This window comes from Crinia signifera, chromosome 8 (genome assembly GCF_055691185.1).
Source record: "Crinia signifera chromosome 8, ASM5569118v1, whole genome shotgun sequence".
Taxonomy (NCBI): domain Eukaryota; kingdom Metazoa; phylum Chordata; class Amphibia; order Anura; family Myobatrachidae; genus Crinia; species Crinia signifera.
Window position 1 is genome coordinate 20,880,666 of NC_139224.1, and position 12,872 is coordinate 20,893,537.

General features: G+C 45.0%; 1 protein-coding gene across 5 annotated transcripts in view; it reads right to left on the minus strand.

Moving 5' to 3' along the window:
- Positions 1-532: 532 nt before the first annotated feature.
- Positions 533-12,872, minus strand: part of SETD5 (SET domain containing 5) — a 71,876-nt gene continuing 59,536 nt past the window's right edge. For all 5 annotated transcript variants that reach the window (XM_083155958.1, XM_083155957.1, XM_083155959.1 and 2 more), the window contains 10 exons: positions 11,492-11,806; positions 11,150-11,392; positions 10,893-11,016; positions 9,879-10,129; positions 9,157-9,213; positions 8,395-8,877; positions 5,416-5,711; positions 4,983-5,116; positions 4,253-4,332; positions 533-4,020 (listed from right to left, as the gene is read on the minus strand). In XM_083155958.1, the coding sequence (XP_083012084.1) occupies positions 3,460-4,020; positions 4,253-4,332; positions 4,983-5,116; positions 5,416-5,711; positions 8,395-8,877; positions 9,157-9,213; positions 9,879-10,129; positions 10,893-11,016; positions 11,150-11,392; positions 11,492-11,806 (2,544 nt within the window). In that variant the 3' untranslated portion in view covers positions 533-3,459. The remainder of the gene's footprint in view (positions 4,021-4,252; positions 4,333-4,982; positions 5,117-5,415; positions 5,712-8,394; positions 8,878-9,156; positions 9,214-9,878; positions 10,130-10,892; positions 11,017-11,149; positions 11,393-11,491; positions 11,807-12,872) is intronic.

Sequence of the window (12,872 nt, forward strand, 5' to 3'; positions counted from 1 at the left end):
TAGCACACAAAGAGTTAATGTGTACGCACTATATTGTTTGTCAGGGTGAACCGCGAGTTCATGGGAAACCGTTAATGACATCACAAAATTTGCGGCGTTGAGTAGGGCATGCTGGGATGTGTAGTGCACATATTATATTGTGCTATAATCACAATACTGACATTGGCTACCTTGTTCTTTCCCAATGTCAGACATTCAAAGCAACACTTAATAACATCCCCTAAAACCAGCAGCCTTGCGACCTTTGACCATCCAGTAACACGTTGGTGCCCATACACTAGTAAGATTTATCTTCAGATCTGGCTGGAACAAAAACATGGTTATGGATGAGTGACAGTTTGTCAGTTTTTCCCAAGCAAATGGTCAACTGTCATTTGCTCTCATCCATAACCATGTTTTTGTTCCAACCAGCCAGATCTGAAGATAAATCTGCGTGTGTATGGCCACCTTAACTGTGATGAGGCAGATGCAGGTCAGTGATGATCACAATCTGTAATTCGAATACTTTAAACCAAATGACAGCAAAACAAAATTCAAGGTAAGTATTTTATTATCAAAATTATTACATCTCTTCTGAAAGATCAAATGTTACATCATTGTGTAAAAACTCCACGTGAGTGATGACAGCGGTAGGCTCCTTTCTGCGACCCTACGCCACAGGCCCATCTGTATAAATGTGCAACCCAAGGCAAACCATGTTCAGTCATAATGAGGCATCTGGGCCCATCAGAAAGTGGAGGTTTGCAATACAGACCCTGTGATGTTTATACACGCATAATATACAGTATACAAGACCCAAAACAAGGGTGATGTGGTTTCCGTCCCTAACCAGTCTCACAGTTGTACAAATTGTTTTCAATTTATTCATTTTTTGGTGGTGGGAAATTGGAGGCAGTTTAAAAAAAAAAAAACTAAAAATTTTTTTTTTGCTTCAAATCTTTGTTAAATCTCTTTACCACTATTCGGAGGGACCCAATAATCTTGTAACAGTCACCAAACAAAATAAAAAATAAAAAAAAAGAAAGAAATACAACTGCTAATTAGAGATCTGGAGAGAGAAAAGAAAGAGGGGAGGGGGTAAGAGAAGGGGGAGGTAAAGACTCACAGCATTATCTTGTTTGAAAACAAAATGAGTCAATGTAGCACCGTGGATTATAACGTCCATATTCCTAGCAAGCCTACAACGCTTATAAGCTGAATATAAAATTAAATAAAATCAACTGCCAGTTATTAAAGTAAACAAGTGTAATTGTTACCTGGGGGGTCATTCGCAACTTTTTGTTTCTCCTGATCGACGTTTAAGAAGAAAAACAAAACTAACAACATTACAACCAAATGGCTGGCTGCAAAATAGGAGGCGAATGGGGGTTCCATAAAGTAAAATAAAATATTGATTATTTTCAATTTCTACTACAAGTATAGCCGATAAAACCCCAAATCCTTCTATTTAATTAATTTCTTAATTTTAAAATTAAGGCCCCCCCCCCCCCCCCCCATCACTTAAACAACGGTGTGTGATTCTTTTATAAACCAATAGGCTTTGTAGATTTGGGAGAAAGGGCGGGGGGGGGGGGGGGCACGTTTCAGGCCACTGCGCACGGGGAGAGGGAACGGATCAATCAGTGACAGCAGCAAAAGGGGCGTTCACTCGGAGCGTCCAGCGCGAACTATAGGATTCCGTTAATCCTACAAATAGGCGTTCGTGGTGGGAATATAGGTGCCCTTTTTTACTCGGTGCTCTTGCACAGTCGGCCGTTGCAGTTCACCTGCTTTTACCAAGCCATTACACTGTTCAAAGCGAACCTACCACGGATGCAGCGGTAAATCGCCTTTGTGTATGAATTTTAACCCATAAAGCAGCATTTTATACCAAGGTGCTACATGAAACACAGCTAAGCAGCCTTTGGGCAAACTACATCTTGGTATGAGCTGTTAAAGCATGCCGGACTTTCTCCCTACATAAACTGGGGAGCCTTCGCTTGCTATGCCTGCAATAATAATGGGGGGAGGGGGGGAGGCAAGCTGGGACGTAGAACTCGTATCGTCACTTAGTTGATGGAGTGCACCTGTTAACTTTACAGTTCCCAAATGAATGGGTAAGGCTACATTGTCAAGACGCTGGTTCGGCCCAAGAACGACTGCCCCACTCCAATACACAGGTGGCACGCACTACACAGGTAACTGGGACGATAGAACGCAACATTCAATGTGTCTCATTAATCCGGTGCAAATATTTTGCTGCTTAGCTTGATCGGCCTCCGCGTCGCACACAGGGATCTATGTTGTCGGGAAGCCCCATCGTAAGTGTAAAATATAGCACAAAACTTTAAATAAAAACAAAAAAAACTTTTTTCCATATAAAAATATAGGTATCATTAAGATGTCCATTACTATACAGCATAGTACAATGCAGCATTTACTTGGAACATGAAATCCTGCTATAGAGTGTACACTTGGTACAAGCATATTATATACAGCCTTTGTGCCTATCGTCCATGCTCAGCCTATACAGTAAGTGATGTTGGTCTACTAACATTTACTCATGAGAATTCCGCCCTGTATTTACAGCAGGTATGATTTACTGGCACCTCCAGAGCATGATATAAAAAAAATATATATATATTTATAAACCCAATTCTGGAAGCAGAAAAAAAAAACAGTTTTGACTGCAGTCTCAGCTGTGTGCTAAAGTGACGTTGAAGAACTTGGTGGCGCCCGTACTGGATTGGCTTACATTTAATGTGGTAGCCAGCAGTGACAACCTGAATCTCATGCAGGTTTTTTTTTTTTTTTCCTTGACAGATTTTGAACCCTAATGGAATTTGACTTCTATTCCCAACGCTTTTGACACGACCCCAGCAGCCGCTCCTCTGCCTGCGTTTCCGACCCCCTCCTCAAAGAAAATAAAAAAATAATTACAAAAAATAAATTTATAAATAAAAACCGATAACAGTCTCACTTCAGAGATCCTCCGACAGTAATTACACAGGTGTCGTCACCCCAACTGGCAGTGGTGAGAGGAGGCCAAATTAGAGGAATGGAAGGACAAATGTGGCCTTCACCTTGCCTTCCTTCGGCCCACCCCTCCCCCCCCCCAAAAAAAACATACCTGTTATAACACGATGCTACAAATATAGGTGCTTCTTTAGACCCCCTTCTCCCCACCCCTTTAATTCGTCTTTTAACCATTTCTTAATCATATAAAGGTTGTCCTTACTGCACAAGTGACTACAGGAGATTTCTGGTGATACAGATAAACCGAGTTAATTGAATGACACTGAAGTCTACAAGAGGATCACTGTGAGAATTTCCAAGATGTTTATTCTTCTTGCAAATGTGAGTGCAGAGAACAGGAGCTGGTCGCTGCCGGCAAATTACTCCGGCCCCTGCTCGAGTCCAAGAGCCGAGCACCGGCTGAAACAGGCTGACATAAGTTCTATCCTGTTCTCTGTAGCAGTCCTAAGATAGGCCCGTTTGAGTTTTTACTCCCGAGGCTTGCATCTGCTGCAGCCGGTACTGGGGAACGGTAGACCCGCGTTGCGTATAATGCTGCGGGCTGGAGACGGCAGATATCCTGGAGCCGGACATACTTAAAGTTCTCGAGTCTGATCTAGACCCTTGCGGGGTGGAGGAGGTGCTAGAAGCCCCAGTGCTGGCCTGCAAGTCCGAGGGTGCAGATTCTGTCCTGAGCAATCGGGCTGGACTTGCCTCACGGCTGGAGCCTCGATGGTGGAAGCTTTTCCTTGGCTGACCAATGGCAGCGTTGCTCCCATAAAGCTGCTGGCTGCTGTAAAACCCAGAGTTTCCCGAACATTGAGCACCGGGGGAGTCTGTGGAAGCAATATGGGAAGGGCTTGAATAGGAAGCGGAAATAACAGAGGGCTCTGCGTGGCTGTGCAATGTCCTCTGCAGTGTTCTATAGTTGTATCCGCTAGGCTGGGCAGCAGGTCCACGGAACGGGGAGGAACTTTGAGAGAGGAGGTTGATTGGCTCTGACTGAGGACTGTCGCACTGCAGAAACTGAAAGCGAAAAGAAACAGTAGACTGAGAGGCCTGTGGGCAATTGACATTACTACAACATAGACTGTAAATAGGTCATGCAAAAAAACATACGGAAGGTCAAACAAACAACCCCCAAACCGAAAGCAAGTATAAAAGACTTTACTGATGTTATTGGAGAATAAGTAGTGCGGGCGAAACGACAAAACGTTTTGGGACAGTAGAAAGAATCATTCATTTCGGTTCTTCTTACCTGATAGTTGTACCTGGAAGGGCTGTAGACTGTGGATCCTTTAGACCCCGCCATGTTTAGCATCTCTGGGTCTCCATCCTCTGTGAGCAAACACAAGAACATTTACACATGAGACGAGAGGAGAATAAGGTATTAGCAGTCTGGGACACGATAGGAACAAGACCAGCTAAACATTAATAAAAAAAAACTTCTTCTAAAAAAGGCCAGAATTTTATTTGTGTTCCTCTAGATCTGGGCATTTGGTGTGAGATGTAACATGACAAGCACATTCTAAACTAGTATGGTAAATGCAGCGTTATCCGGACTATCCACTATTGGTCTTACGGGGTCAAAAGGTCGCGAGCGGACGCGGTACACCTAGATGGTGTCCATACCGACCTTTGTCAACAGACACCCAAAAAAACCCATGAAAACCTCATTTCGACCTTTTGACCCTATCGACCTAGACCAGTGGTAGCCAACCCTAGCCCTCGAGAGCTACCAACAGTTCACATTTTCCAGACAACCTAGCTGCTGCACAGCTGCACTCATTAATCACGGACACATTTTTAAAAAGATACACAGATGGAGCTAATTAGCTCACTTGTGATTCTGTGAGAAGACCTGCAAAACATGCACTGGTGGTAGCTCTCGAGGACTAGGGTTGGCTACCCCAGACCTAGACATTGCAGATCTAGAACACATGTATTTGTTGGTCACTACACAGTAAAACAACAACTCTGAGGAGTACCTGATTCTCTGTCCAGACTGCTCTCCCTGGAAGGAGATAGGTCCCCTCTGTGTGGTACTTTGACCCCACTTCGCAGAACCCGTTCTAAGAATCCCTGTCCCTCGCGTAGCCTCTCCACTGATGTTGGAACCATCCTGTAAATGAAATTAAATAATTAAAAACTAGACAGGAGACCTACAATTCAGACTTCCGATAACGTCCAAAGTATCTCCAAAGCCTGCCCACATGGTATACAATGACCACCAGGACTCCCTCATCCAGAAGCAGTCAGCCACAATAGTACATTATACATTTATGTAATAAAGTCAACTGCAACCTCAAGTTTAAAATTGAACCCTATACTCAAAACCATAATGTTACATAATAGCCCAGTGACAATACAGATCCTACAATGCCGTGTTCCCCAGAACGGAAGGGAAACAAGTGCACTTACCACCTGCTGCTGGTGTTTTCGGATTGCTTGCAATGTGAACTGGAACTTATCGTCCTCATCTCTGTCGGACTGATATCCTCAACCTGAGGCATGGAAGGGTGGGCAGGAGATGAGAAGCCACTTTGTGGGGAAGATGGAGCTTGGAGCTGCAAAGCACTTGACAGGTCGGTGTCAGAAATGGACCCGTTGCTGCTCTGGCGGGTTGGGGTCCCGGAACAACGTATGAGGTCACCACTGGGAGAGGATGGAATCTCCTTGGCTTCCTGTTTCCGCTTCCGATACTCTAACAGAGAAACCTATCAGTGGAAAGAAGGGAGGAGTCAGAGATGGACCGGGCAGCACAGAAGCAATAGACCAGAACCAAGTCCCCAGAACCGGACATGCATATTCTGGCTTTCTAGGGCACTCCTAGTGCTTCTGCCAGCCCATTCTTGCCCACACATGTCATAGAGGCACACCTGAAAGAATTGTTATTAGTGTTCATTCTAGCTCCTTGTAAAATCCTTGCAGTTCCTTTTTCCTGCCAGAGGTGTTGCTCTTTGCTGTGGTGTCTCTACGACTGTCTGGCATCTCCGCATTGAGATATAAACCAGACTCTGTAGTAACACAGCAGACAGCGACACCCCTGGCAGGAAGAAGAACTGCAAGGATTTTACAAGACACTAGCGTGAACTACCACTGAAGCACCCCTGTCATTGTAACATTTCTACAACTTTAAAGTCCAACATATATCAACAGTCTGGTCTCATGTAATTTCCTTCTTGTTCATTATCTGCATATCCCAAAATCTCTAAAGGACCAACGCTGCAGGGTGACTACATCATACAGCCACACTAAGTACTATTTACCCTGTAAGCTGGCTGGACCAATGTGCAATATGTTGCCATTAGCCTCATGTATTAACCTCCAATTATCCTATAGATCATAAGCTTTCTGGCTTCGCTCTGCCACTGCAAATGTGAATTATTTATTTTACTTCATCAATATTGTACATGATATTAATGTAGTGAGAACGACATTAGATAAAATATCATGGACATGATATTAAAGAAATGATGTATTCTGAATGGCATCTCTTTCTGAACAATTCAGGATTTTTATATATATATTCAATAGGAACAGTAATGGGTACCAGGCTCGCCCCATTTATATGGATTCCTGGGAGAAAGCATCTGTTTGGTACGGATATGGATTTAGGGTAACCTTGGTACAGAAATATGGTATGGTACAGAAATATAGATGATGGAAAATATAGCTTTATATAGTGTTATATCTATCTTAATAAGCCTTTAAAACCATTAATTCTATCAAATACAGGTTGAGTAGCCCTTATACAACAGTGCAGTGTTCTGGGACCAGAATCAGTATGGATTATGCTGTATTTCGGAATATTTTTATATTTCAATTAGGTATTTTGAGGATGTGACCCAAGAATAAACACAAAATGCATTTAAGTTGTATAAACACATTAAATACACACAAATTGATTTGTGCATGAAACAAGGTTTGTGTACAACTTTAGGCACTAAATTTCAAAGCTAAGCAATAATTTTCTTGCATATATTTAGTGCCAGTTACATATCACATCATAAGATTCATACCCTCGTATTGCAGACCACTCATCACCACTAACTTCCTGCACACCTCTGAGATGTGAGAAAACACTAGTGAGGGTCCTGATGTGCCTTTTCAGAATGGGATATCGCAGCCAAGCCACTTCTAGTCCAGAGTAGGCAGCCAAGGAAATAATGACATCAGTGAAGTATGAAGCACAGTACCCTGTGTGGACGTCATTGCTGAATTGCTAGGTTGAATACTCAGAACTAATAGTTTCCACTAGCAAAACTGTGTAGTATGGGGACAACATATTGGGGAACAATGCTCATTACTGTAAGATGCATCTTCACTAAAATAATAGTTCGACCAGGATGGCTAACGGTAACTGGTAATGGCTACAGGCACTGTAGTACATCATATTGATGTACTGAAGCAATGGTGCTTTTGCCCAAGAATAAAATATTGTGTGAAATTATAAGCGTGGAAATACAATGCCCTGTGGAAAAAGAGGAGAAGCGGCAATGTATTATTAGTTATGTTTTTATTAAGATGTGATCACAGGCAAAGCAGACGTCAGCCTGGAATATTGAATATTGAAGGGAGGACTCAAAATGTAATGTTGCTAGGAGACTGGGTTCTCCCGGATGATGAGAATACAGATGATATTTGCAAACGGTTTATTTACTCTGGGCATATTCAGCTGAACGTATGAGTGACCATGTTAAACTCGAAAATAGAGTGTAGTGCATAATCACAACTACCAAACTGCTGGAGACTTTAACATGACAATTACAGCACTAATCATGGTAGGGGTAGAGAGAACATTGCATGTCTCAGCAACCAGACACATCGGGAGTTTTATACAGGATGCACTGCAACAGCTTCATCACATATAATATTTTGCCATTCAAATATGAAAATATGCCCTCCTCACCTAAGAGGGTTAAGGCGCCAGAGTGAGCACTTAGGCATACAGGTATGATCAAGTGCCCCCTCCTAAAATCACCAAGTAGCACTGATGAATAATGAACAAGAAAAGAAATCACATACACAGACACCAGGTTCATCCTTCTACAGTCACTGGTAGGAGCTCTGCTACACAATGGAAAGAGGTAGAACATGGACATGACCATTACGTTCCCTCTCCTACAATCACTGGTAGGAGCGCTGCTACACAAAGGAATGAGGTAGGACATATAACAAATAGACATCAAGTTTCTCCAGCATACGGTCACTGGTAGGAGCTCTGAATGAGCAAATACAGACATGACCATCAATAGTTCATCAAGCCTACAGTCAATGGTAGGAGTTCTCCACAATGGAAAGAGGTAGGACATATCACATATAGTGACATGACCATCAGGTTCCTCCTCCAGGTGCACTAACAATTACAAACAATTATTACTTATTACTAACCGTTACCTTTTTCCTTTGCGGTGGGTTCTGGGGAGAAGATCTGACTCCCTCACAAGTCCTTTCGCTACAGGGAGACATAGATCCTTGGGCAGATTCTTTCATAAGTCCAGGCCCCTGTCTGCCATAGTATGCCTCCACTGGAGACCCACAGTACATGTCTGACTGGGAAGGCTTTCGTTCCCCTACAAGCGGGGATCCACGTAATGAGCCATCGGCCCGAGGCATAGCGTTCAAAGGGGAGAAAGCATACATTAAATTGAACTCAGTCCGGAAAGTTTGTTCCGAGGTTCGTAGCAGCACGGACCCTTCCCCGCCTTTTCCCAGAACACTTGGGTCCGGTATGACGCTGAACGGCACGGATGTGCTTGGCGACTGAGCAGCAAGCTCCACTGGACCAGTGCAGACTGTGGTTTGGGGTTCTTGGCAAATATCCATAGGGGACTCCAAGAAACTGGCCTTTGGGAGATCAACGTCAGGTCGCAGGCAAGGCTAGAAGATGGGACAGGACGTCACAGAAGGAAAGAGGTGTGAAAATAAGAAAAAGAAAAACCATTTGTTATACACATATTCAACTTGAGCCCACTTGTAATTATGTTACATCCAAGAGGAAATATTATGCATTAATCTCAACTCCCCCCATGATCCCCGAGTTGAATGCTTAGCCCCAACGCTGTGTTCTCCGGCCTTAAGCATTCGCCAGACACAGCTTGTCGCATCCCAGAACCCCTCCCACACATTGCCCAGCTACAGCAAGAAACGTATAACTACCTCTGGTGACAGGGACTCAGGCCTATGCGCTGGGGAGCTCTCTGGGGAAGATATGTTCTAGAGGAGGGAAAAGCAAACGGTTACTTATCTACTGGCAGCAAAACTAAAAAAGAAAAGACGTTAGCCACAGCTTGACCAAATGGCATTTATAATACGCATATGCTCAACATATGTACTGACATTTATGTCCAGGCAAACCAAAGCAGCGAGTCACATAACAGTTTAGAAATGGTTGTTTAAGTGATTGTCGCAGCAGCAATGAGATGGGTGAGGGACACATGTTAGAACAGGAGAGCCACCGTGAAATTTAATTATCACCCAAAGTGAGTTTTGCATAACCACAATACAAGAGACAAGCGAGACAAAATGAGAACAATTCTGCGTCTAACATAAGCCATGCAGGCTTGTGACATCAAGAAGGTCTGCGATAAACAGCCAGCCTATCAGATCAAAGCCGTCATGTTACAGGTTGGGTTTGAAAAATGAAAGGTAGGAACTAATTGGTTGGCTGTTTATCACTCTCCCCTTTTTGATGCTTGATACATCTGACACTAAATGAACTGTCATAGTGTCTTTACAACACATTAAAGATGACTACAGGCCATCATGGGGAAATGGAGTAAAACGTGAGTCATTGGACCTGGGCAATAGAAAAATAAGAGTATGCTCATGTTAGGGAACATCAGACTAAAGTGCTGGAACCATCCATTTCTGCCAATTACCTCAAACTGTAGTGGAGTATTGCAGCGACTAGTAGCGAGAGATGGGATCGGAGAGAACATGAGTCCATATGCGAAACGAGATTCGTCTTCACCGGGGAGGGAGGAGCTGGGTGTGGTCTGCAGAGGGCTTAGGGAGTCGGTGGTCAAGGAGTTGGGGAGTGCAGGTGGGAACGGTCCAAAACTGGATAACATGCCGGAATTTTCCTCCAAGATGTATTTCATCTTCCATTTTTTAAACGGGGCTGTGATTTCTGATAGGAAAAGCATTGAGAGTCAGGGAGTGTTGGACATACTCACAGAATTTACCAGGCTTAGCAATTGCTTAAAAAGATGAATTCATAACTACAGCATGGAACTAAGACACATAAAAAATTTGGGGCGGGGGGGGGGGGGGGGGGGGTGGGGGGGGAGTGTTAAAGAAAAGGCAAACTAGAAAGTAACTTTACGTACAGAGTAACAGAGAGGAGGGGGGCTGGGAGAGCGGAACGAAGAGGACAGGGGGAGGGGAACGAAGAGGACGGGGGGAGGGGAACGAAGAGGACGGGGGGAGGGGAACGAAGAGGACAGGGGAGGAGACCGAAGAGGACGGGGAGACGAGGAGGATGGGAGGAGAGGAACAAAGAAGATTGGGGGACAAAGAGGATGGGGGGGGGGACAAAGAAGATGTGGGGACAGAGGATGGGGGACAAAGAGGAGGGAGGAGAGGATGGGGGTGAAGAGGATGGGGGTGAAAGTAACAGAGGATGGGGGAGAAAGTAACAGAGGATGGGGGAGAAAGTAACAGAGGATGGGGGAGAAAAGGAACAGATGTGGGGAAGGAAATAAGGACATGATGGGGGGAAGGAGATAAGGAGAGTATAGGGAAAGGGGATAAGGAGAGGGTGGGTGGAAGAGATAAGAGCATCCATGTTCTACACCATAATCTGTATTCTGCTCAGCCAACATCCTTTTTACATGTATTTAGATTCTGAGAGCAAGGACACTGTTCCCCTTGTCCAGACTGCAGCTCAGTACCTGTATTGGTGACGTTGTTGGCAGAGCTGCTGCTCTCATTACTTTGGTATAAGGGTTCGGGTTTCTCCTGTTCAGAGCTAGCTGGCTGTATGACGACATCCTCAATGGATTGTTTAATCCAGCGCTGATGATGAAAAGGAAAAAGATCAATAACCCCAATCAGACATCGTATTATCAACAGCAACTAGGGAATTACACAAAGTAACGGAAGGCGCTCAGAAAGCAGAGGCACGCAACAGAACAGAAATAACACCAACCTTTTTACACGACCCATAAGTGCCATCCACTTTTGGAGGTCTCCTCCGCCTCTCGGGCATAGAAGACGACACAAAGCGTATGTAGTGTTTGGGAGCTGTGCATATGGATGGGAAATAGGAAAGTCCAGGGAGCATGTTAAGAGTAGTTGCCAACACGGTCGGGTCTGTGGTAATCCGCAAAGGCTGATCAATGGGAAGGTCCTGCTTCTCCACCTTGTCGTTTAACCATTCTGTTACAAGGTACTGGGAAGACAAAGGGGTCCGTTAAATAACTGCAGACTGGGGATTACGTGGGCCTAACAGATGCATCACAATGACTGCGCCTGAACAAACACTACTAACCTTCTTAGTTTTGTGGTATTTAAGGCTAGCGCGGGTTGGCTGGGTGACCACTTGGGCTACTGTAGGGGACTCTGATCCTTGTGGGACGTCTCCGGCCCCTACATTTTCTGTGGTCCCGGTCTCCGTTGCGGCTGAACTTGAAGCCCTCTCCTCCGGTACCGGGGGAGCCAGCTCTACCTGCTGAGCCACAGCTTGCCGTTGTCTCCTCAGCCTCTGCGCCGAAGCACTTCGGTAACGCGACATGCGACTTTTTGGACGAGGTCGTGTGGATTTTGGTGTGTTTGGCTTGGGAGCAGGTTTCTCTGTGTTGACTTCCTATGTAAACAAAAATAAATACCCATCTTAGTCCCAACCAAGCTTTCATTTTTAAAAGGACGGATATTTAATTGAACACAAAGTACTTAAACCTAACTGGTACATTGTAACTAGTAAGAGGGACGTTACGCCTCTGTGCACTGTAATATGTAGGACGGTAGGATATGAAGATCTGCTGGCATAGCAAGGAAACTGTAGATGGACAGTCACGGACCAATAAAGGAAAAGTAATGTCCGCACACAAAAGAAGCACACGCCTCCATTCATCTGTCCCATAGCACCACTTACTGACCCCACCAAAGGAGACTACTCCCCGAACCATCAGTGTGGCCAGAACCCAGTACACATGACTCTATAGGCAGCTGGCATGGAAAAACATGCTTCCCAATAATCGTATTTCAGTGTAGAATCCATGAGGGCACCACCCGAAGAGAAGTCTGCCATGTTAAAGGGACAGCAGTAGAACCTTCATCCCATACATACTTCAGACAATAATGGTGCCGTCAACGACTCTAGATGGAAAACAAAAATTAGCAGCAACGTCAATTTATGTTTGGAGAAGACGAGAAAGCGGAAGTTGGACCGAATTATGATCTTCGTTCCTTGACGAGATAGTTCTCTAAAATCAGAATGGGTGTAGTCTAAAGGTGGCCATACACTACTGCGATGTATCGCAGCATTGTATGGCCCCCCTGGGAAGTCCGGGACCTTCCTGGGTGGCAGGATCGAATGTGATGTATCGCAGCAGTGTATGGCCCCCCCTGAGCAGCCCGGGACCTTCGTGGACGGCAGGATCAAATGCGATGTATCACAGCAGTGTATGCCCCCCCCCCGAGCAGTCCGGGACCTTTCTGGGTGGCAGGATCGAATGTGATGTATCGCAGCAGTGTATGGCCCCCCTGAGCAGCCCGGGACCTTCCTGGGTGGCAGGATCGAATGTGATGTATCGCAGCAGTGTATGCCCCCCCCCCTGAGCAGCAGGATCTAATGCGATGTATCGCAGCAGTGTATGGCACCCCTGAGCAGTCCGGGACCTTCGTGGGCGGCAGGATCGAATGCGATGTAT